At 41.4% G+C, this 24,343-nt stretch overlaps 1 protein-coding gene across 5 annotated transcripts in view; it reads right to left on the bottom strand.

Annotated features, from left to right (window-relative positions):
- nrxn3a (neurexin 3a) overlaps positions 1-23,800 on the bottom strand; it is a 145,992-nt gene extending 122,192 nt beyond the window's left edge. For 2 of the 5 annotated variants that reach the window (XR_010669084.1, XR_010669085.1), the window contains exons 1-2: positions 23,519-23,800; positions 10,017-11,121 (exon numbers count right to left, since the gene is read on the bottom strand). Coding sequence is in view for 3 of the 5 variants with exons in the window: in XM_020641257.2 (XP_020496913.2) it covers positions 10,017-10,701 (685 nt within the window). In the remaining 2 variants the exon portion in view is untranslated. The remainder of the gene's footprint in view (positions 1-10,016; positions 11,122-23,518) is intronic. The other 3 variants (XM_020641257.2, XM_065966140.1, XM_065966139.1) reach the window with 2 other exon arrangements.
- Positions 23,801-24,343: the final 543 nt, after the last annotated feature.

Below are 24,343 nucleotides of genomic sequence, written 5' to 3'. Positions count from 1 at the left end.
AAACCATAAAAGGGCATAAAAAAGCATCCTTTAACTTGTGTTGTTTATAGTCCTCACAGGCTGAAATGTTGTGTCAAGACTTGGGCCCATTCTGAACATGTTGCCAGTCATAGTTGGACAAAAACTGTGCAATGTGTTAAACTTAGGACCCATGGAAGAACCACAGTAAGACTTTAGAGCACCCTGTAATCAAAATGGTACAATGTAGACACCATAATGTTTTTTTCTCATTGTGTTTTCAAAAGTTCCAAATCTCTCGAATACACAACTGAAAGTAAACCTTATTTGACTCAATAAATCACAAGATTTGCAGCACACAACAGTTCTGATTGTAAAAAACATTTTTTAAGTTCATCACACTCCAGAAGTCGTTTAAATTCTGTTCATGTTTACATTTCAGATATTTTCTTTCTTCTGAGGAAAGTTCAGAGGACAAGGTGACTTACACACTCATTGGTGATGTCATTTTTAATGCATCTTCAAATTTAATTTAATTTCCCTACATTCTTTACAACCCAAATTGTTATGTATAGTAATGCCTTGGATATAAAGTTTTAAAGGTCACATATTATACTCTACTTTTCAACCAGTCAAAATAAGTCTCAGAGCTCACCAAACATGTGTGTGAAGTTTCTTGTTCTAAATCCACTCTGATCCTGTATTTGATCATGCCTATAAACCCCTCTATTTCAGCCCTGCTCAGAACAGGCTGTTTCTGTGTCTGTACCTTTAAATGTAAATGAGCTGTGTCTGACCACGCCCCTCTCTGGAAGGGCTCGGTTAGCTCTGGCTTTCTCGCTCCATGGTCTCACGCTCGGTGAGAAGGCAGACTCAGAGGGCAGAACAAACACCTAGCTGTGGGAGTGTCACCCACCTGGGGGAGGGGTTACTGCCCTTTGTGATGTCATGAAGGGAAAATCTCCCAACGGCCTGTTTGAGCACACATTTTCTGAAAAGTGGAACAGGCAAAAGACGAAGAGGATGGACTTTTCTCATAATTGGGGGGGTTTGTAGATAGACTAGGGACTCGTATTACATAGTAATGTGTATTTTTCATGATAGTGACCTTTAATGTAATTCAAAGAGGAATAATGTACAAAAGGAATCACCTTTGCAAATCACAGCCCCCCACGACCTCCCGAACCAATGTCACTATACATTAATAAATTCATAATGAGGCAAAAAAGCAGAAACATGAGTTTCCTGCTGCAAAAAGAGACTATAGAATTATTACAGCTGTGATGGTAAAGGACCTGGAAATTTGACATTTATTTCCATTTGTATAGGAATACCATGTTTATGGTTTTTGGTTTGTTGTGGTTCACTTGAATGAAGGTAAGAGCATATGAATTAAGAAATAAATAAAAGTATTTTAAACAGTCCAAGAGTCTCTAAATGATCTGAACACTCGTTTTGACAACCATGAATATCATAATCCTTTTATTTTTAAAAGGGAATGTTCCCAAAACCTGGACGGATATTTCCTTCAAACAAGCAGCTTAACAGAGCAGATAAAGTCTATGATGAAACCCCTTCCACTTCTTTGTTTTTTTATGCATATATGTGGCCTTTTTGTACTTCACTGACTCACAGAATTAAAGTAGTAGTAGAATTAGGAACAAGGTAATTGAGTTGAGATGCATTAAATGTTCTTAGCAGGGTCTAATTGGGCATGTTAGACTGTTAATGTGAACACAAGCAGATGGAAGTCAATCAGATATGCATTAGATATTAATTCAGTTTAAACTGACCACGAGTGTCAGCTGTGCTCCATCATGGAACGAACTGGTCAAATGGTCATCTGGGAGAGGACGGCTGTGTGTGTGTGTGTGTGTGTGTGTGTGTGTGTGTGTGTGTGTGGATAATCTTACTAAAGCTTTAATTCCTCTGTGTCTTTTCTGAACCAGTTGATTATTTAGAGATTTCTGCAGCATTGAACTCCAGACTCAAATACAGACAGAAGAGCAACTCTTGACAGAAGGAGATTAGAGCAGATTAAATGTGTGTGTGTGTACACTACACCAGCGGACTTGGTTTGCTTTCTTTGTGAGGACGTTTTTCAGTTTTAAACCACTGTGGTGAGGACTTTTCTGCATTGGGAGGACATTCAACCCCATCCTTGTTTTAGTCTTTCAATGAACTGGTAGGATGTAAGGAAAGGTTGCTGTTAGGATTAAGTATGTATTACAGCAAACACACGTTGAGTGTTGCTTTCACACAGGAATCAAACTATTGTCCCCAAATATTATAATTCTTTTTACACATCCATCGGCCCCTACATCCAACCCTTGAGGATTTTTGCCATGCAGCAACCTCTGAAGTGGAAAAATTAAGCCGAAGCAGAAGTGCAAAATATCTGCAGTTACTTGAGCGTCCACTTGGGGCTTGTGCCAAAACCCAAGATATCCCAATTTGCCAGCAAGACTACACATTTAGGTCTAGACAGATACATAGTTTTACTGTGAAAAACCTCCGAAAGGAGGGGGGCAGTGGGAAAAAGTCAGGTTGGTCAGGAGGTCTATTTCTAGATTGATTGACAGATAGTTTGAGATTTCAAATTTTGGCAACCTCCATCGTTTGGCTTCATAACGCCTCTTCAGAAACCAAAGGGTGACAGCCATGTTTTTTACTATGACTTATGCACTCTTGGAATAATGACACCAGACTATATATGACTCTAGATGAGTTGCTGGATCATCATATTTTGAAGTGCTGGTTGACCAAGCTGTTGATTGGTTGGGAGAAATCACAGTTTTGTACGTTCAGATCTGTGCCCGTTATGATGGAACGATAGAAGAGATACTCCTATCCACTGGGGAGAAAGTAGATAAAAAGAAACAACAATAGGGAGAGAGAAGATTAACAAATCCATCTTTCAGTTCTCTCTCCTGCTCCACTTTGACTCGCTGACTAATCCATCATTCAGGGCTCAATCTCTCTCTCCTGATGATCGGCTGCATTCACTCCCGTCCCTCCTGCTCTGTCATTATTTTGTTCTCCATCTTGACCTACTTCCTTTGACTATTTACTGTGTTGTGCCATCAGGATTTGATGTGTTTGTTTGGGGATAGATGCAGCGATGGGGATAAAAAGGAAAGCCAACATACATATTTAATGAGGTACCAATCAAACAGTCACAGGTACGATTCCCAGTGGAAGGATTGTCGGCATTTAACTCGATACAATTACTGTATGAGGAGCTCGGAGACATCTTTCTCTGTGTTCTGAATGTAACAAATCTATATCCTCCAGCTCCCTCGAGAAATTCCCCCTCCCCCATATAGAATCCAGATCAACTTTCTTTGGGGTGACTCATCGGCGCTTTGACAAACTTATTTATTAATCAGTGAATGCATAATCTAGGTGAGAGTATGACTCTCTCTTTTAATTCAATACACGAAAGGTGAGGCGAGGATAGCGGGGGATTAGAGCTGAAAGTGGATTACTTAAAGGGATGATTCATGATGTGTTGGATAAAGTGGGAGAGCGGCGTGATTAATGGGGTATTTCAAAATTCTGCCTTCTTTCAGCGCTGCAGGATTGTTTTCTGCGCGTTATTAACATGAAGGTAAAGCTGTACGTACACACACACACGTCCCTCAGGATAAAGGATGGAGTCAGGGGATTTATTATTACTCTTTTCATCATCATCAGTCTAACAGCCCTCGCCTCCTCTCTGACCGATTGCACCAGCAGCCATGTTTCATGTTGGTATGGACATACGAGCGGCTGGAGGAGCAGTCAGGGAGGACCGAGGCCATCTGCTCATGTTGGGGAGTCAAGGCATACAGCTGGTAAACTGTCGGCCGGGTGTCAGCAGCCCCATGCTCAGACTTACTGCAGGGGAACTTGGGATTCAAAGTGGTAATGGATTGTAGTTTCTGGGGTCAGATATAGTTATACCAAATCTTGATGGAAAAGTTTCCAATTTGGCCCTAAAATTACTTTCTGTGGGTTTAATATGATGGCTGCAACTACAGTTATCTACATGGTAGATTATTCAGTCACCAAATGTATTGAGAGATTGTTATCTGGCTTATAAAATCCATCCATTATCTATACCACCTGTCCCATTTGAGGTCGTGGAGGGCTGGAGCCGATCCCAGCTGTCACTGGGTGAGAGGCGGGGTTACATCATGGACTGTTCACCAATCAGTCAATCGCAGGGCTGACATATAGAGACAGACAACCAGCCAGACTCAAACCTACGGGCAATTTAGAGTCACCAGTTAACCTAACGAGCATGTATTTGGACTGTGTGAGGAAGCCGGAGTACCTGGAGAGAACCCACACATGCACGGGGAGAACATGCAAACTCCACACAGAGAGGCTCCTGTCAGACGGGGATTCAAACCAGGAACCTCCTCACTGTGAGGCAACAACGCTAACCACTAGAACACCTTGCCGCCGGCTTCAGAGAATAAAGAAAAAATGTTGAGATGACATCCTAGGACATCTTATTTTTGTCCACAACCCAGAGAAAAACAGTTTGCCATTCTAGCAGAATTAAACCACCTCAAATACCTTCATGTTTAAGAAGTTGGATTTTGTAAAAATAAATATCACCAAGTTACTGAAACTTGTATTTGATTCAAGTAGGCTAGATGGTGATTAATCTGCTAGCTGAAAAGCAACTAATCAATCGCTGCACCTCTGCAGTGAATGATTAATTTGGTTGTGATACCTGGCAACCCTTTTTTGAGTGATGTAATAGGACACCTAACGGGGATTTCCTTAAATAAAAAGGTAAGTTTTACAACTAAACAAATCAGATCTGCACGCTACACATCCTGAGCTGTGATATAAATTCATGGATGTAAAAAAGATAATTGTTTGGGCCTTTTTATAGTTGTAGAATAAGTAAATAGCACCATGTAGGAGAGAACATTGTGTCCCTGTGAATGCACATATGACTGCCTCGATAACATAAAGTAAACCCACATTTTGATTCAGATAGGGAATTACCATCAGCCCTGTTAATTGCTTTAAGCAGGCTAATCTAGCGGGTGATCACTGACTTTCTCTTACTTCATCGATTCCTCTCGACAAACTCAGCAATCCTGCGGGCTTCTTTCCTGCTCTGTGACTTCATCAATTAATGGTTAATTAAAGAGCAGAGGCGCTCACTGTCCTGTTTGCACTGCTTTAATCGGATATTGATGAACTGGCAAACTTGCAGAGAAAGCTCTTTCCCTACATGTATATTCATGCACGGAACGTACACTGCAAACATCATTTTCACTCTTAGATTAATTAATTAATTTTTTTAAATTTGTAGATTTTCAGATGTCAGGAGAGGGACGGGACGGACTGGAAAGTAGTTTTAGTTGTTAATTATAATGTGTGTGTTTGTGTTTCCTGAAAAGAAAAAAAAAAAAAATCATATTTAATGTTTGATGCTAAGAATCTCAGCCTAGATTGTCTGGCCAGTATAACTTCTGCCATTTAGCTGGATCCTTGACCCACTGACACAACAGTCAGTCCAGGTCAGCAAACTTCAACTGACTGCTAGGACTTAGCTTGCCAACGTAAGACAACCAGTCCATCGCTGCCAAACAATTTAAATAATTGGAGAAGGCTTCCAGTCGGTCCATAACTTCTTGATGTTATCGACCCCTGGCAAAACACAAAAATGGTCAGTGGGTTCATGCCTTCATGTGTCATATTGTCCAGATGTCCAGATCTATTAAAAAAAAAACAGGCAATCCACCAATCCACCTAAGCAAGCCTCATTAAGCCCGTTATTTATCCCTCAACAATCAACAATCCAAATTCTCCAAAGGCTGCTTGAGTTTCCTGCTTCCACTCACCTCTCACGCCTGGCAGGAGGCAGACAGAGAGAGAGAGCCAGACGTAAATCAACACTGGGAACTGATCCCACTGTGGAGGCTGTAAATCAAGGTTGGGAAAAGAGGCATATCAACCTACGAGGGTCAGCAGTGCCTTCACAGAGTCACGCTTCACAGCGCCGAGGAGCTGCAGGGCGGGGAGGAGGTGTGTGCGTGTTTTAGGGAGAGAAGTGGGAGAGGATCATGGAGTGGGAGAACACTGTATGTAGAGATGCCTATACATGTAAAGTTAGGATACTTGAACATATTCAAATGCCTCTTCACTGTATCGGCCCATAAATAGAGCTCGAAATATGTATTATAAAACTGTATCCGGCACTCAAAGAAGTCATGTCACAGAGGTCAGAAAACGGTTGTAAATAGAAGCTTCATGAAGTCATAGACGCCCATGTGAAAGAGTGTGAAAGTCATCACATCTACAGTATGTTATGTGCCCATATTTGGGTTTTTTATTTGATCTTTTGTCGTTTTGTCAGAAATGTTGCTGTAGATAATTAGATGTGGATATTCATGGTTCTCAGAAAGTGATTCCTGATCATTTTTACATCGTAAGGTCAAAACTGTTCCCTTTGACTCGTTTTAATCTCCCACAGTTAGTGGGTTAGTGGACACAATCACTATTCTGCTGTCAGAATTATTAGGAACAATAACACAGGTTCATGAGTGTCACTAAAAAACAAGAAACAGCAATCAACTTTACAGTTTGCAGGAAGAAACACCTGACAGAGCTGAAGACTAATGGGTGATTTCTGGGTCCTTTTAAGATTTAGTTAAAGCTTTTGTAACTTCCCAAAAGAACTAAACTGTATCATCAATTGCAGTGAAAATAAAGAGCACGTTACTGCTTCACAGAAGACAAAGACTTTTTATTTTGAACTTGAAATAACCTTTCGTCTTTGGGTTAAAAACAATCTTTGAGAGAAAGCAGGCTGATCTTCTAATGAACTGCAATGAAACTCTGAAATTGCGCGAAGATAAAGATGACACAGCTGATACAGCTTGCTCTTCTAATACATCAGACTTTATTTTCAAACAGTGACTGAAACTTAGAGGTCACATATGTCATATGTGTTTTTCAAACACTAATATGTGTCCCTAGTCTGTCTACAACCTCCAAATGATGAGAAAAGTCCATCCTCTCCATCTTTTGCCTGCTCCACTTTTTAGAAAATGTGTGCTCAAACAGGCCGTTTGGAGATTTTCCCTTCATGACATCACAAAGGGCAGTAACCCCTCCCCCAGGTGGGTGACACTCCCACAGCTAGGTGTTTGTTCTGCCCTCTGAGTCTGCCTTCTCACCGTAAACAATAGGGCATGAAGCGAGAAAGCCCGAGACATCCAAGCCCTTCCAGAGAGGTGGCGTGGTCAGACACAGCTCATTTACATATTTAAAGGTACAGACACAGAAACAGCCTGTTCTGAGCAGGGCTGAAATAGAGGGGTTTATAGACATGATCAAATACAGGATCAGAGTGGATTTAGAACAAGAAACTTCACACACATGTTTTGAGATGCTCTGAGGTTTATTTAAACGTGATGAAAAGGAGGAGACTATGTGACCTTTAAATACAAAGGGAGTTTATTGTCCATTGCTTCATCTGCTTTGTGTTGTGTTATTTTATATGACTTTGAAACTTCAAAGTCACACTACAGTATAATAGAAATTAAGAAATCCATGCTGAGGTAGGCCAGATAATCTCATGTTCTGTAATTTACTGACTCTGTCAAAGGAGTCTGATAGCATAAGGAGAGAAATCTAAAAGCTGTTTCCCCGCAAAGGTTGTCCTTAACGTTCAACACATTAGGCCAGGAGTACACTGTAGGATTGTAGAAATGTTGGGGTGGAATTTCGACTCACACTGTACAGCCCGATATTGTCAAATACACGACCTCGGTGCTCAGGGCATACATGATTTTTGCCCTTCCAGAGAGAATTGAATAAAAGGGCAAACATTTCATTTCATAAAAATAATAAGTATATATTTGACCAGGACTCAGCACGGAGAGATCAGAATTTTGGCTCCTCATGCAGCGCCTGTCAGCTGCTGCGGCTTCTCTTCCACTCGCCTGATGTCGTGACAAAGCAGAGGCTGAGCTCGCACATTTTCTTACATACTCTACACACTAACAAGTCCTCTGCTGTTCTCAAGTGTCTGCCATGACAGACAAGTAGAGGAGAGACTGAAGTACAGACATATTTTTTACCCGAGGAGCCCGCTGTGTCAGTTAAATGTCAGCCAGCCCATCAGCTGAGCAAAGGCAAAAAAAACAGCCAAGACTCAGAGAGGAGGATAAGCACCGACGCCAGCCCCCACCCTTCCTCTCCTTTATTTCAAACACCGGCAGGGAAAGATAAAAAACCTAATCTTTAAATTCCAGATCCTGTGGCCCTTTGTCTGTGTGCGGGGGATTTGGAGCCAGTCCAAATGGGATGTAAATTCCATATTTGTGAGAGGTTATAAGGAGCGCTGTGAAGGAAAACATGGAAGAAAAATAACTGAATAAATACATTCTAACAAATCACCTCTGATCTGAATTAATTAAGGGGGGGGGGGAGTTCAGGGACTTTCTCATCAGTGGTATTGATCATCTCATAAGGACTTAGATTATTGTGTAGCTGCTGGTTTGGAAAGCCTGAAGAATGTGTATTGATTGTGAATATAATTAGGTACACAACAATAGTTTTTTTATAAGAGTAAAGCAAAAAGCAAAAGCAGCCTGACTCCATTTCTTGTGCTGACTGCATGTTCACCAATTACCACAACAAAAAGGCTTTATCACAGAACGCTCTGTGCTCGAGATTTATCAAATCCCAGGAAATCCAAGTTTCTATATAAGGCGAGGGAAAGTAGCTTTCATTTGGCCTGCAGGCAGGAAATACAAGAAGGGGGAACGAGTAGAGGGCTTTCTTTTTTTTTTTAATAAGAATCAATTTTGGTCTGGGTACAGCCAGCTGTAGAGCGATTGAAACACAGCTCAGGCAAAATTGTCAGCACAAAAGGATGTGATATAAAACACCTGCCGTCTTGTGATTGGGTGAAGAAAGCGGGCTCAGGAGGCCCCCTTCTCTCTGCAGGCGTCCTTATCAGTGCCTGCAGGACCGATGTCATTAACCTGCGCCTCACTGGAAAACCGTGCTTAGATTAGCTTTCTGATTTTGTGGCTCAGACACACACACGCGCGTACACACACAACCACACAGCGGTAACAGCAATCACTGAGAGAGCTAAGCAAGCCCACAAAGTCAAACTGCAGTGGAGCTCATGATACCAGGTGTTATACCAGAAACAATCGTTAGACAGGAGAGTTAAAAAGCCAAGTTATGTGAGGACATTGCAACCTTCAATGTGATTATGATGGTCATTAACATTCCTGAAAGGTGACATGAAAAATGCATTGATCTAATGAGTTGAACTTCAATGCACAAAGGGGAAAACAACAACACAAAACATCAAGGCTGAACTGCTGCAGTTCTCTAAGTGTTTGGCCTCAGTGAAGCCTGATCTCCTTACCAATGAATTATTATCATTTCCTTTAATTCCTCACGAGAGCCACGCTGATATTTAGAGAGGCCCTTATTTCCTGAACAATATGGTATGTGCCAAAGGGCTAATGTCTTTGGCAGAACATATAACACAGGGAAATAAATGATTGTGTTGATAAAGAAAAGGTGTCACCTTTTAACAAGCAGAGTGTTCTCAGTCTGCATAGTCCACTCTGTGCAGAACATGTGGAGGAACATGCAGCAGGGCTGACAAGACTCTTGGAGTAAGAAGCTTAAATTGCTTAATATTATATTTTGGCTGTTTTACAGGTTGTAAGTTAAACAAACAATGAGGATTTGAACATTTGTATCTTTCAAGTACTTTTGTGGAAGCTTTTCAATCAGCCACAGAAAACCAATGGATAGTAAAAATCTGAAGAAACATCGGGGAACATTTAAAGCTAAAAGAACATGTTGGATAACCCACTGGTTCCCAACCTGATGTCCGTGCCCCACTGAGGGGAGGTGGAAAAGATCTCAGGGAATGGGTGAGGCTTTGATTGGTGGTCAAAGTAAGATTTTCTCATTTTAACAAAAATCATAAAAACACACTTACTGGATAGTTTCTACAATCAAAATCAGAGTGAATCACATGAGTGTCAGAGACTTTAAAGACGTGTTACCTTCACTGCAGAAGCGGCCCTTGTACTCTGTTTTGGAGCAGTCACACACCGGCTCTCCGTCCACCACTGAGCATGTCCCACCGTTTTCACATGGGTTCACCGTGCACCATCCCTCTGACTCCAGGGGCACCTTAAGGCTTCCCAGGAAGAGTGGCGGTGAGACGCCATATTTGAGGTCTGTGATTGAGCCCTTGAAGGGCTGCATGTTTCGCACCGTGGGCAGTGTGAGCGCTGCGCTGTGGATGTCCTGAGGCACTCCACCAAGGAACAGGTCACTGATGATTTTCATGAACAGACGCTGAGGTCGCACCTCGTCTGCTTTGACCTGGCCGTCCAGTATCATCACCGTGCGCAGGTTATACCTGCTCAGGGTGGCAAAGTGCCAACTGCCATCATCCACCCGTCTATCAGACACCACTGTGGTCTCAGCGCAGTCGATGCTGAATCGCAGCTGCAGTCGACCCTCCACCACCGCCAGCTGCAGAAAGTCACAGTAGCCTCCGTCGTCAAAGTACAGCAGCAGCGCTTCGGACGCGTCTGTCTTGAATTGGAAGCTGAGGTCGCCGCGGGTGCTGGCGTCCCAGCGGAGGTAGCGTGCCCACTGACCTGGTGTCCCTAAAAATTCCAGTCCCAGACATGTACTGAGGAACACCTGCAGCCTGATAGAAAAACCAATAAGATCCATGGCTGCAAAAAATATTAATCCAATCAAATTGAATTGTGTTGTGCTTGGATGGATTTTTTAGAGATCCACAGTTTTGTCCACACTGAGTGCAGACATAAATATTTGTTATAAAAATATGTTTTTAAAGGGAAAAGGGCAGAAGCAAGAGAACAGTCGTTGTCGTTAACAGTCTTATAGTCAAACACATTAATGAGTTGTCCAGTCGGAGTTGTGGTTTTCCTCCTTCGGGTTGAGGAGATGATATATGGGAATATATATATTTTTTTTTACACTTTAGATTTTATGCAATCAGAACTCATGGTGTACAGTCTGATGGAATTAACTTCTCTGGCTATCAGGGCCAGCTGATGTTCCTCCTTCATGTTTTCCACTGTGACATGGAGCTGACGAGGGATCCACAGGTCGGCCTCAGTTCCATCACTGTCAGAAACGGAGAGAGAAGAAGATTACATTAAGTCTTTTAGCATCGATTTTACAACTAATACTACACAACATATTCTGCAGTCCTTTCTTCAATCTAAAGCAAAAGACAGCAGCAAATTATGAACGTTTGAAATCTAAAACAAACTACATGAGTGAACCAATCTGTAGGATGTATTTGTCCTGTTACAAAAGGCTAAACTGCACCACCTAACATGCAAAAATATGTCGTCATCAAATCAATCACCCCAAACAAACATGAACCACAAACTGCAACCTTTATGCATAGAGTAGCACAACTGACAGGACAGAGCTGTCCAAGGTGCTGATCCTGCTGGGAAGGCTACCAGAGTACTCCCATGTACAGTGGACTAGTCAAGGGGAGATATGGTCTTAATACACAAATTGGTCTTCTTCGACATAGCTTGCCAAGAGGGGCCTCTTATCATCCAATCACTGTCCAGTTAAATAATTAACAGGTCCCGCAAGATCAACAAAAAAAAACAGTGTCACTTCCACATGGCAACACTCTTTGGTTGGCTGAAATCCTGAGTTACAAGTTACTATCATGCAGATGAAGATTACAATCTAATGTAGGACAAATGCACACATGGTCTGAACAACATCGTAACACTAGATTGTATAAATTTGAGAAAACACTACCCATTTTGTCCACAGGGGCCGCCAAAATCAACACAAATTGAAACTTCCTTACAGATGCTATCGAAAACAAGGACTTGTATGTGTCTAGGAGTATTTCTAACTTTTTGTACGAGACTTCTACTCGAACAAAGAACCAGAATAGATTTTCTACCGCTTTAACTTGCATATACTGTAAATTTAAGCAATCTGAAACAGTTTATGTGGACCAAGTGGCAACCTCCAGTCTTGAAAAATGAAGCCAATGCGAAATGCAAAATCCTACAGGCTCCAGGAACACTGGAAGTCACATACACACACACACAACAGGCAAAAAAAATATCTGTTTTTACAGCATAAATAACATGTTTACAGCCTGGTACAAAAAAAGAAACAGGTCTGATTAGTTATTGTCATCACTGGAACACACTGTAGGGGGATGATTTTGTTTTTTAAACGGCTCCGTTTCGATTTTGAAAACGATACATGTTATCCTTAGTTAAGCGAGTAGCTGACTTGATTGACAGGTGGGCGTGATGTAACGGTACTTAAAGAGACTTAAACCCGCCTTAGCTCCAGCTCTCAGCCTGTCGTTAGGTTGACTGAAAGTTAGGCTGAGACAGGATTCATGGTGGCGGCTTTGGATGAGCCTCCGGAGCCCCCTGCACTGATAGATGGTGACGTCACTCAGGCTTCGTACATCAGTTGAGGGTATATCCCTGGACGTCAGAGAAAAGTTGTAGAACTACTGAGTCCAGGAAGTATATGTTTTGTAGTTAGGCACTTGTATAAAAAAATAATTTCTCAGATAATCCAATGAGCTATCACATTGTTTTTTGAAGAAGGAAGGGACTGTGCTGTATTTGACAGTGATTCCATCAATTCATTTCATGGATAAAAAAAGAAGGTAGAAATAAAAAAATATGCCTGAAAAACTCCCAACATGTTCCAAACAACCTCAAAACCCCGGAACATAATACTTAGGACGTGATCTGTATGTCCTCTGAGGGAGCGACAGCCCTGATGGATGGCACAATTAACACAAATTACATGTGGATATTGATGTAATGAAGACAAATGGGACACATATTGAGCATGCAGTTTCTTAGAGAGAAGAAAAGCTTGACTGTATTTTAGTAGTGTTCACAGAGGCTGCACTACTGACAGCCAGTAATCCTAATTAAAAATGCCTTTGATACTGTTGCATTCTTCTCTTCTCCTAAAAGGTTTTTTCTTTTTTGTTTATCGGTCATCAGCTGTGTAAATGAGCCCATTATTCTCATGGCAGTGTCAGGCAGTCTGCCTTTATCTGATGACAGGCCTGAGAGACAGCTTTCTGCACACACACAGATAAACACAAGGATGAAACAAAACACTAAATATTAAGTGGCTCTGTGTTATATTTTGTTTATAAAAATGTCATGGTTTTTTTCAAAACTAGCAAAACAACCTCTACCTCAAAACCCTAAAATTCATTTCCACTTTTTCCGCTTTTCAAGAAACGTGCTAACTTTTCTTTATTAATATCTGAGTAAAACATTCCCTGCCATCACTTTTTAAAAATATTTCTTCTGCATGGCTGACACAGCTCGTTCTGGAAAAGATGGTTGTCTCGATCAAATACTGGAAAAACAAGACTTACTTTAAAAGATCTGCATAAAAAAGCCACTTGACTGACTTGAAGCCTGACTTGATGAATTTGTGACCATGAGAGGAGCTCTGTTTGCTGTCCGGAAGATGTTTGGCTTTAAAAATCTGCAATATATAATATAATATAATATATATATATATATATATATACATATATAATCTTTCTGGTTGTAGGCTTTCAACCATATGCAGCAATGACAAAGTGAAGCAAAAGAGTCAGACATCCCAAGACGACGCCTTAGTTTAAGGCAATGCATAAGACAGGAAATGCAAATGGTGAATCAAGAACGTGATAACAGTCCATCTCCCAAGGACATGAACGCACCACGGAGAGTTGATAAACACATAGCCACACAGGCTGCAAGAAAAAGGTGATATTCCATTAGACATGTTTGTTTTTTTTAAGTTTTAGGTCACATCGCCCAATGAGACTAAAGATACTCAAAACCAGTAAACCAATACGAGTCCGTTCAATCAATAGCCGTAGTTTAATGGGGGGAAAATGTGACTTGCTAAAGCCCATTTCTGTGACAATTGGTGACAAATTCGACCATTTTTACACTGACTGATTGACATTACAAACTGGTATCACCAGTTTTAAAATAATCTGACTTTGTATCACCAGATATCTCTGTGTTGAAAAATTAAGCCAATGCAGAAATGCAAAAAAAAACTGCAGTTCCTCCAGTTTCCACTCGGGGCCTGCAGTAAAAGCCAAGAATCCTCCATTAGGTCCCACATTAAAATGCAATTTTTACAGCAAAAATAAACATCTTTAAATCCATGTTCAAGAAATATAATATATATGATATCAATAGCTCATTCCTTGATCGGTCTACACCATACGTGGAGTGATTTTCTTATCACTCAGCCATTTTGTTGATATTTAGCCTAACCACTATACGTATATTTACATAATTAGGGGCATGGTTGAGTGAGCTGACAGGCAGGCACGTTGCTGTCAGCTCCAACCACTTCCTGTTATTAGATTGATCAAATGTAAGGTAGTCAGCATTTTCAATATGGAAACCACCATCATTCAGCTTTAAAACACCTCTCCACAAACCAATAGGTGACAACAGTGAGAACACGTCCATGTTTTCTACAGTCTATGGGGACTCAACTGGGGATTTTAATGCTATAACATTTTCATATACAAGCTGTTAACAAGTCAGGAGAAACCTCTGACAGCTGCAGGTAGCAATATATCACAGCACAGAGGAGGCTGATGTAGCCGTGGAGGTGCAGTAAATCTTCAGAGAAGTCAATCTACTTCTGCCACTGACACAGTCGAGAGCTGTGAAAGAGAGGCTACAACAACTACCTGGACTTACTCCTCCAGACTTGAGTTACACAGTTGTGGGAAAAAAAAAAAAAAAAAGAGTAGACGAGAAAGTAGCAGCAGCTCGGCTGGAGATTAGAGAATATCTTGTCAGAACTTCTTCTATCATTTGGCTTCTGTGCTGCACGTCTACTCTTAACCCTCCATAACCCTGAAGACTGTTCTGACAGTGTTGAATGAGCAGTCGCAGAACTTGCTGCTAGTCTCCTAAAGGGGCGGGGCAATTATAAAACAAGGTCACCAAGTGGCAACCTCTAGTACCGGAACATGCAGCCAATTGCAAAAGTGCAAACAAAATGCCGTTCCATGAGTGTCCACTTGAGGTTGGCAGTAAAAGCTAATGAATCCCCATTAGGTCCCATATTAAAATATACATTTTTACAGCAAGGGGAGGATATTTTTGCATAATTAAGGGCGGGGTTGAGATGACTTACAGGCGGGCATGTTGTAGCCGTTTGCCAGAAGGTTTAAGCCTGCCTTCGCTTCACCTCTTTATCTGTTTCTAGACTGATCATAAGTGAAGTAGATCAGAATTTCCAATATGGTGGCAGCCATCACTCAGCTTCAAAACACCTCTTCAGAAAACAAATGGCTGACGTTGCTGAGACTACGTTCATTTTATGTACAGTCTATGGACGTGACACAGGTACAGGAAATGACTCCTGGTGAACAGCTCAGGATGACTCAGCTGCATGTAAACGGTCATTACTATAGAAAAAGGAGCAATTATGGTTCAATGAATGCCACTACAACAACAATAGCTTTGATATGTGAGAATGATACCGCAACCGTTACAAACATCTAATTTCCAACAGGAGCAGCTGTAGTGACAGTTTTCTTCTAAGGTTAAAAAAGCGGAGGTGCTGTGGGATGTTATTTCATCACTGAGGGGCTTGATAGATCATTACCATGCCTGAGTCTCTTTACCGTCAAAGCCATCACTTGTTACAGTCGAGTTTGGCAAGATAACATGAATATTTTTTGGCCTGTCCTTTTTTTTGACACTGTAAAAGTAAAGGTTGGACTAACTGGAGACGAGACTTCCCACCATGATGGACAACAGGGGATACCTGGTAAAATGTTACAGTATCTGTCTAAATTAAAACAAATCTGTTGTGCTGTGCCTCTCGAATATGTGGCAGCATTTGGGTGACTTGGAGTGTCACTGGTTCAAGTCCTGCTATGAAGTCTTGAAATTGGTCCGGTAGATGGAGATGTGCCAGTTTCCTGAGCACTGCTGAGCTGCCCTTGAGTGAGGCACAGAAACCCCGCTCTTTCATGTTCAGCCCCCTCACTCTGACATCTCTCTACTGGTGCATGTCCATAAGATCCTGTTTGTGCATGTGTGGGTATTTCAGCCTGTGTGTGTGAAGCATGACTCAATAACAGAGAGTAGAAGTAATTTCTCTTTGTGACTATATCTTCTTCTTCTTCTTCTTCTATTTGGGAGGCCAACATTTGTTGTACTGCCATTGCAAGTCATAATCTTATCTGTTGTTACCAATTGAATACTAATTACAATCTATGATTCTAATATCACATAATAGTTGTTCCTAACGCTCTGAAAATTTAGATATTTTTGTTTGGGTAACCCTGTTTAAGCTGCTCTAAAATAAAAACTGTTGAAACATTACTTTAAAACATACATAATCTTTAGTCTGTATTTAAAACATGGAAGTTAATTATTTGAAAATACTGTAAGAAATGCTCAGTTTGGGCCTCTATGACAACGTCACATAAACTATCAAAAATAGCAAACAAACTTCCCACCATCCCCATGAAGTAGATCACAAAAGAAAGTATTGAGTGAGAGATACACGTCATAAACTATTTTTGCTGTTTAATATTTTGAGCTAAACTTCATCTGAAAACTTAGATTTCAATTTTACGACAACATTGCTCACAAATAAACCAGTACTTCTAAAAGTGTACTCAAAAACTTTTGAGAAAGGGAGAGGGGCAGAAAAAACCTGAGAACAACTGCTTGAAGCAATTACTACTATTTATTGAATTACATCGCCTACAATGTGGTCGTACTCATTTAAAGAAGAGAGAGCAAAAAGTATGTCTGTAAATAACAATTATTTGTTTAAAAAAAAAAAATGAAGAAAAGCAAATATTTCTCTTGCAGAGTTCTAGGGGTTAAACTCATTAGTTTGTTATTTGAAAGAGAATTTCTAATGATGTTATCTTACTATAAACAAACAACAACTGGATATTTGTGTCAGTCTCATAAAAAACACAATTTGGGGTTAATTAAATTGACATTATTTGTGAACATGTCAAATAAAGATTTATCGCCTTTATTGGCCAAGAAAGTGGATAGAGCAGGAAACCATGAAGAGAGAGAGAGTGGGGAAAGACATGCTGGGAAAGAAGCCACAGGTCGGACTCGAACCCAGGCCACCCGCTTGAGCACTATAGCCTTGGTACATGGGATGCAACATAACCGCTGGACCACTGGAGCCCCAGATTCCTCACCTTTTTGAATCACTTCTGTTAGTACCTTTATCAAACATCTGATTCTTGAGCTATGAACCTGGATAATACCAGCCAATAAAAGAGGTTTTTGTTATCCAGCTGTTTAGGGGCGCCAATCATCATTTACTGACGTGCTCCAGTACCACATTCAAAATTAAATATTTGCAACATAATAAACACTGCAATAAAAAGAAGCAAACAATTTAAACAGATCTGCATCAATGACAGCAGGATCTTTCAGAAAGAGCAGATTTACAGTCATCATGGAGGCCTTCTGGATCTTTTACAATTATTTATCTTGATCTTATTTTGAAATGTGTATCAAAATAAAGCAATAATTACAATAGATGTAGAATTAGGGGGATGCTATTATTCCTGCTCTCTTCATCTGGCCTTGTTTGGATGAGATCCAGCTATTGTAGACACAGAGACTGGCTGGTCAGCAAAAAGGAAAAAGAAATGTGTGTCTGTCTGTTTCCACTATAATCCAATCACTCTCATTCCTTAATTAAAAAATAATTCTTAGCACATATGAGCGTCTCCTTTTAAATGAAGCCTACTGTGTTTAGCAGGGAAATACCTGAAAATGTTTCCAAACATTAAAAGAGATATCTTCTCTACGAACAATCAACCATGAAATTTTTTTTCTTCTATTCTGATGTGTTATCAACCCTCGCACAGACTCTGTTCACCGCCTGCAGGTCAGATCGTTTCACACTGAGCTGCTTATCAACCTGCTCTTAAAGACGAGATATCAGCCAATCAATGCTGTCCAGCTCTGACATCACAGACACCCCTCCTTAGCTATCACCTGAGTATTAAATGCAAGGTTTAGTAGGATTTTATCCATGACTGTTAGAAGCATTATTTGGTTTTATTCTATTATTTTTATGTCATTTAAAAATAATAATAATAATTTTAGCTCCACTGAGTTTTTCTTGATTATCAAACACATTTTTTTAAGCTGTCACGTCTTTAAAAAAAAAAAAAATCACAAAACTGCAACATGATTTTTACTGTATGTATAAAAGATTTCATTTAAAAATGGTTGACATCTCCTTTGCATTTTCCCACAGTCCACGTGTACCCTTCTAATTGTTGAGTTTCAAAAGAAGTGCTGAAAATAGCACCAAAATATCTGCGTCATGCAGCGCCAGTCTGTACTCACGTCAGGATTGGCCTTTAAAAAAGCCTGACTCATGTCTGCTAGGCTACCTTCAAGCCAAAGTCAAGCTTGATTATTTGTCTTTTTTTTTGGACTATTAAAATAAAAGTTTTGTTCTGTTCACTCTGGCTTGTGTTGAGTTATTTTGCATGACGTATATTTACAACCTTTTTTCAGCTGATGGGTGTCTGATAATAAACACACACACACACACACACACACACACACCCATACCATCTCCTCATGCAGTGTACCCGTGTTTACAAATGCAAACTTGTTCTGGCATTATTTTCAGTTTTCTACAATGTGTGTGTCCATGTCTTTGTGCGTGTGCGTGTGCGTGTGTCTGTCTTTTGTTGCAGTGTGGGGAGCGTCAGGGGTTAAAAGGCTAAACGGCATGGATCATTGTTCTCGGTGAAAGGCTCCTTTGACCAACCCCACAGGGACGAGTCCACATACACACACTGACAAAAGGCAGCGGCACTCTGGATCCTATTAAAAACCACACACACTGAGGCGGCGGTGTGTGTGTGTACGTGTGTGTGCGCTTGTAAATGCAAATAAAAGCAGCCCACCGGCAGGCCCCTTGTGTTTAAATGGATGTCACTTGCCAGTCATTTTACAGCAGGTGCCCTCATCAGACACACTCACACATTACACACAAACACACACAGACAGATGCAGAAACTGTGTCCAGGCGCAGTGACAAAATGTCCTCCACGGCTTGCAGATAAAATCTACAGAACAAGCTGGCTGAGATTTTTCCTGATCTCCTCAAGTCGCTCAGTGTGAGGCCTCTGAACGTGCTGCAGTTTGCATCTCACATCACATTCACTGAGGTGCCATTTTCCTCTGCATGTCTCCGGCGCTGCAGTCGTATACAATCCGACATCATTTGACCAGGACAAGCAACCTGACAGAGGAAGGAGGAAGAGGAAGGCGGAAGGGAAGAGGAAGAGGTAGAGGAGGAGGAGACAGACGAAGGAAAGGAGGGTGGAAACAGAGAGAGAGAGAGAGAAAGCTAGAGAGGGGGGGGGGGGGGGGGCGATGTTCCACCTCATCCGCTCCCACTCATGCATCTCACAAAAAACACCCTGACACTCCTCTTCCTCTAGATCACGTTTGAAACACACACACACACACACACCTCAAGACCTTTCTAGGTACACAGAGCAAAAATGTAGCCACCATCTTAAAGGCTGATCGATATCCATCTTTTTTTGCTGTATCATATCATATGTGAAAGACCCTGCAGAGAGAGGGCGTAACATGAAAAAACGCTCTCTGTCACTGTGATCCAAAAATCTTAAAAATCCACTCTCTACATCGTGCAGGCCTTCATCCTACACTGACACCTGGACCATGCCTCAAACAACCAGATATATTAAAGGGAGAAATCCCAGTTTAGCAACAATCTATGACAATAAAAAAAAAAATACCTCTGAATGTCAAACCATGTCCTTTATTTTATTCAGCCATCTTTACAAAGAAGCACCAGTATCAAAAAGGGTGGTATCGATTCTTAAAGACAAGACATTTATCAGCAGATTAAGACACAGCTTAAGTGCAAGACTTGATTTTTTTTTTTTCTTCAACAAAAATCAGCAAAAAAAAAAAAAAAAAAGCAAACGTGGATTTATCTACAGAGGAACCCCTTTTTTCTACGTACAGAAATTGAAGCAGTCTAATGGAAAACGTAGGTAGCATAAATGTATAAGAGGAAGATGAGTAAGAGTGTGGGCGGGTGTGTGTGTGTGTGTGTGTGTGTGTGTGTGTGTGTGTGTGTGTGTGTGTGTGTGTGTGTGTGTGTGTGTGTGTGTGTGTGTGTGTGTGTGTGTGTGTGTGTGTGTGTGTGTGTGTGTGGGAGCGTGTTATTTTGGCGCTGGTTTGGCGGCGGGTACAGCGTGGGCACCGTGTTGTTATCGGCTACTCTGCAGGCAGGACACGCCTTCTCTGGGCTCTGTGGTTCTGCTGCAGCACCCTTCACGGCATTACATCACCCAGTTAGAGAGCACCCAGCACCCCACAAACGCCTGCGCACACACACACACACACACACCCTCTCTTACACACACATACACACACACACACGACGCCTGCATCAAGCAGACTTCTGCAGACATCTACACACCAATGTCTGCTTTTACACTACTCGTAAAATACACACCAGAAAATTGAAAAACACGTGCACAAATCACTGCAGACACAAGAAGAAAATTACACACGACAATCAAAAGCTGCTACACACACACACACATTTCTATCGACACACGAATCACTACACACACTCCACCAGTGAACACACCCACAAATACCTCGCCTTTTTCTCTCACCAGCAGCAGCAGCACCAGTTTATGTAACCTCACACCGCATACCTTTTTGTTTTCTCTATAACGGTTTTGTTTGCATTTTTGTGTTTGTATTTCATACATTAATTGGTCAACCTGCCGAAATCTAACTGTGCATGAAATCACGTGCCTGTGCGTTTGGGGCCTGAAGACATCTGAAATAATTGCAGCAACAAAAAAAAAACAATAATCATTTCATTTTTCTTCCAGCATCGTACTTTCAAAGGACGCCTGTAAAGACGGCACAGTAAAGAAAACATAAAGGAAAAGAGCATTCCCTACAATCCTGCGTAATATCAGCCTCTCCCCGCCCAGAGGGATTAGTGTTACCTTGAGAGCCCTTGGCTTTTTGCGCCTGATTTGTCAGCGCAGTTAATCGGCTGCCAACCAGAACAAAAAAAAAAAGAAGCAGGACAGCCAAATTACCCAAAACAGCCTCCATCCTACCCCCCAAACCCACCCTCTACACCCCAACCTTAAATATAGAGAGGAAGAAGACGAGATGGAACATTAAATCGAGATGAGAGAGGGAGGGAGGGTCATACTATTTTGTAGAAAATACGCACCGTGCATGTAAATATAAAGTCAGAAAGAGAGGATTAGAAGTGATAGAATATTTTGATTTTATAACCGGGGAGTTTTGAAAAGTGAAAGCATGTATTACATCGTATTTAATTCAGTCTGATTGTTTTATTTTTTTAGCATTCAGCTGAGATATCTTTAAAAAGGAGGAAGGGATGGTAAAAATAAAAGGCCTTTTCATTTTAACGAGGCCTACATCAAATAAAACCTATAGGCGACATATTGTTGGTGCTAAGATGCTTGAAATGTTTATCTAAAGCATTGTGGTTGCAGGTGTTGAAGCACCTTTAGGCCCTTTGCAGGGAAAAAGAGACGCATTCCCTGGCTGGGTCACGCCCATTTTGAAGACAGTTTTTTTTTTTTTTGCTTGAAAAAGCCTGATTAGGAATTCCCTCTGCATAAATGCACAAGAATCATCTAATCCTATTAACTCTTAAAATCCGACACATCGAAATGTGTGCTGCAGCGATGAAGAAATGTATAATTGTCATCCTCCTGCTTTGGTGGATTCGCACCCATTTGGACTCTTGAGTTAAAACGAGCGGATGATTTTTTTTTTTCCAGACGAGATATGAATCAAAAGGCGTCAAACTGACTGAAGGTTGAGGCCTTTACTTCTTGTTTATTTTTGCAGCAGATTGTGGTTTTTATTTGCACACACACTGCACAAGGCATTTTTCTTGCAATTAAAACTGTCAAATGTGCTGCACAAAATGGGACATCCAGCATTCGTCGCAGTGTGAATGACAAACTGAAGGCAGGGCGCGTTTAAATTAAAATGTTCGCCTGTAAATGGATTTTTCAGTCTTATCTACAAAGCAGGCCGAGGCTCAGGATTTTTTTTCTCTAAAATGTGGCTTGCTCAAAGAGGAGGAAAAAAAAAAAAACTTGCCGGCTTGACGTGCAGCATGAAATGCAGTTTATTGGGAGCAGAGCAGTCACATTTCTGCAGACCTCCCTCATGTCCCTGCGGACGCCATTTGATCCACCAGGGAACCGAAATAATCCAAATCATCAGAATCCTCCCTACAATAAAATGTCATTTTTATTTTCCTCGTTGGAATCATTCTGATGTCGCGTGGTAATAATTACTGCTGATGTTTCTTATTTATTTTAAATATTTTGAGCGAATTTCAACTTGAACAAGATGATGTGTAGAATCACATTTTTCAAACACATCGTTTGGGATTTAAAAAAAGAAAAAAGCAGAATCCGCTTGATCAATGCGGTAAATGTGTGTGAAACAGCAGCCTGCAACTGTATTTTTTTGTTAACGCATAGACATAGACACACACACACACACACACACACACACACACACACACACAGAGGAAGAAGGATAATGGAGGAATGTGATGGTGTCTGCATGCTGAGGAAGGAAGTGTGCAGCCTGCTGGTGCGCGCTGTCCATCTGCGTTTACACAGAAGGTCATGTATCGGACTGCTGCATGTCAAACCCAATGGTCGAATTACATCAAAATATGCATCTATATTTAAAGAGTGTATGCGCTCGTGTGTGGAGAGGTGATGTGCGCGCGTCGTGTCAGGGCGCATTTGTTTGACATTTTAACATGAAGCTGCCGACGAAAACAATGCGTGGACACCGGACACCTGGCGTTCACGTTATTCATTATTCATCATCCGAAAAAAAAGGTGAAGGGGAGCCTGCATGTCGCGTTTTAAGTCTTTTTTTACGCTTAATGCTCCTAATATTTGATACAGACGCGGATTTAAACGATGCACGACTGTATTTGATGATACAATTTAAATTATAATTGATAATTCGTATAGTAAACATCGCTCAGGGCAGCGGGGAAACCGTGCGTAATTCTACACCCGCCTGTCACTGTACCTCTCTCTCTGTTCCACCGGGGGAATTAAAAGGCCATAAACGTAAGAATTCCCTTTTTTTTTTTTAATCCCACAAACGCCGCTTCCCTTTGCCGGAGACACCCACCTGCTCCGGCTCGATATGTTCACCGTTCCGGGGAACAGGAAAAAGTCCTGTCAAAAGTGGCAAGTTCAGTGCTACCTGTGCGCCAGGAGTCCAGGCTTCCTGCCTCACATTTCCTCTGGAACCTTCTCCCTGTTTCTGCCCCCATGAAATCAAATTCAGAAGCTTTTTTTCTACGCGGACAAGCAACATGAACAGGTTGGAGTAAAAAAAGAAAAAAACACGACGCTACTGACCTTAGATAAACAGAACACCAAGAGTATCCAAGTGCAAAAAAAAATCCAGCCGTAAACTCCACAGAGCCGCAGTTTTTTAAAATTCCAGTCTTCGGGTAGAAGCAGCAGTGTGTCCGGTGCTGGTGTTGGTGTGGAGCGGCGAGGGGCGGAGGGCACCAGGCGGTACCGGGGTTGGGTTTATGGTCCCTCACAGGTGCGTCGAGCACGGTGCATCATGCGCACAAAAAGCCGCTGTTGGCTCGGTGCGACTTGCAGCGGCTGCAGGCAAGAGGCGCACACACACACACATAGACACACACACACACGCACAGGCTCACACTCGGGTCCGCCCTCTACTCAGCACCAGCACACGCCATTTAAAGGCGCACAGGCTCGTAAGCGGGCCGACACACACACGCACAAATACACACTACACACACGTGGCAGCATGTATGCTTCAACACCTTTTATGCTTTTATTATCAAGAAGGAGGTTTCGGATTTTGCTGCTTAAGCATCAGTGTATCACTGCGGATCACTCTGTATCTGCACAGTTTTCAAACAGGTACCTGCTGTCCACACTGATTTATGTGGCTGTATCATGCTTTTAATCGTGTACCTGTCTGTATAAATTATGAGCCTATGTTCAGTTTACAGACAAACATCCAACAGTGACTTGTGTCTCCCTTATTGAATTCAAAGGCCTTTGACACATATATTCATTTAACCTTCAGTAAACCAGGACTGAATGTGAAGTCACACTGATATGTAAGATTTATTTTTCTATGAGTCTATGGCAAAGAAATCACACAGCTTCAGAAATGAAGCACAGCAGATAAGAATTAAA

This window comes from Labrus bergylta, chromosome 18, assembly GCF_963930695.1.
Source record: "Labrus bergylta chromosome 18, fLabBer1.1, whole genome shotgun sequence".
Classification (NCBI taxonomy): Eukaryota; Metazoa; Chordata; class Actinopteri; order Labriformes; family Labridae; genus Labrus; species Labrus bergylta.
This window is presented reverse-complemented; position numbering and strand designations above follow the sequence as displayed.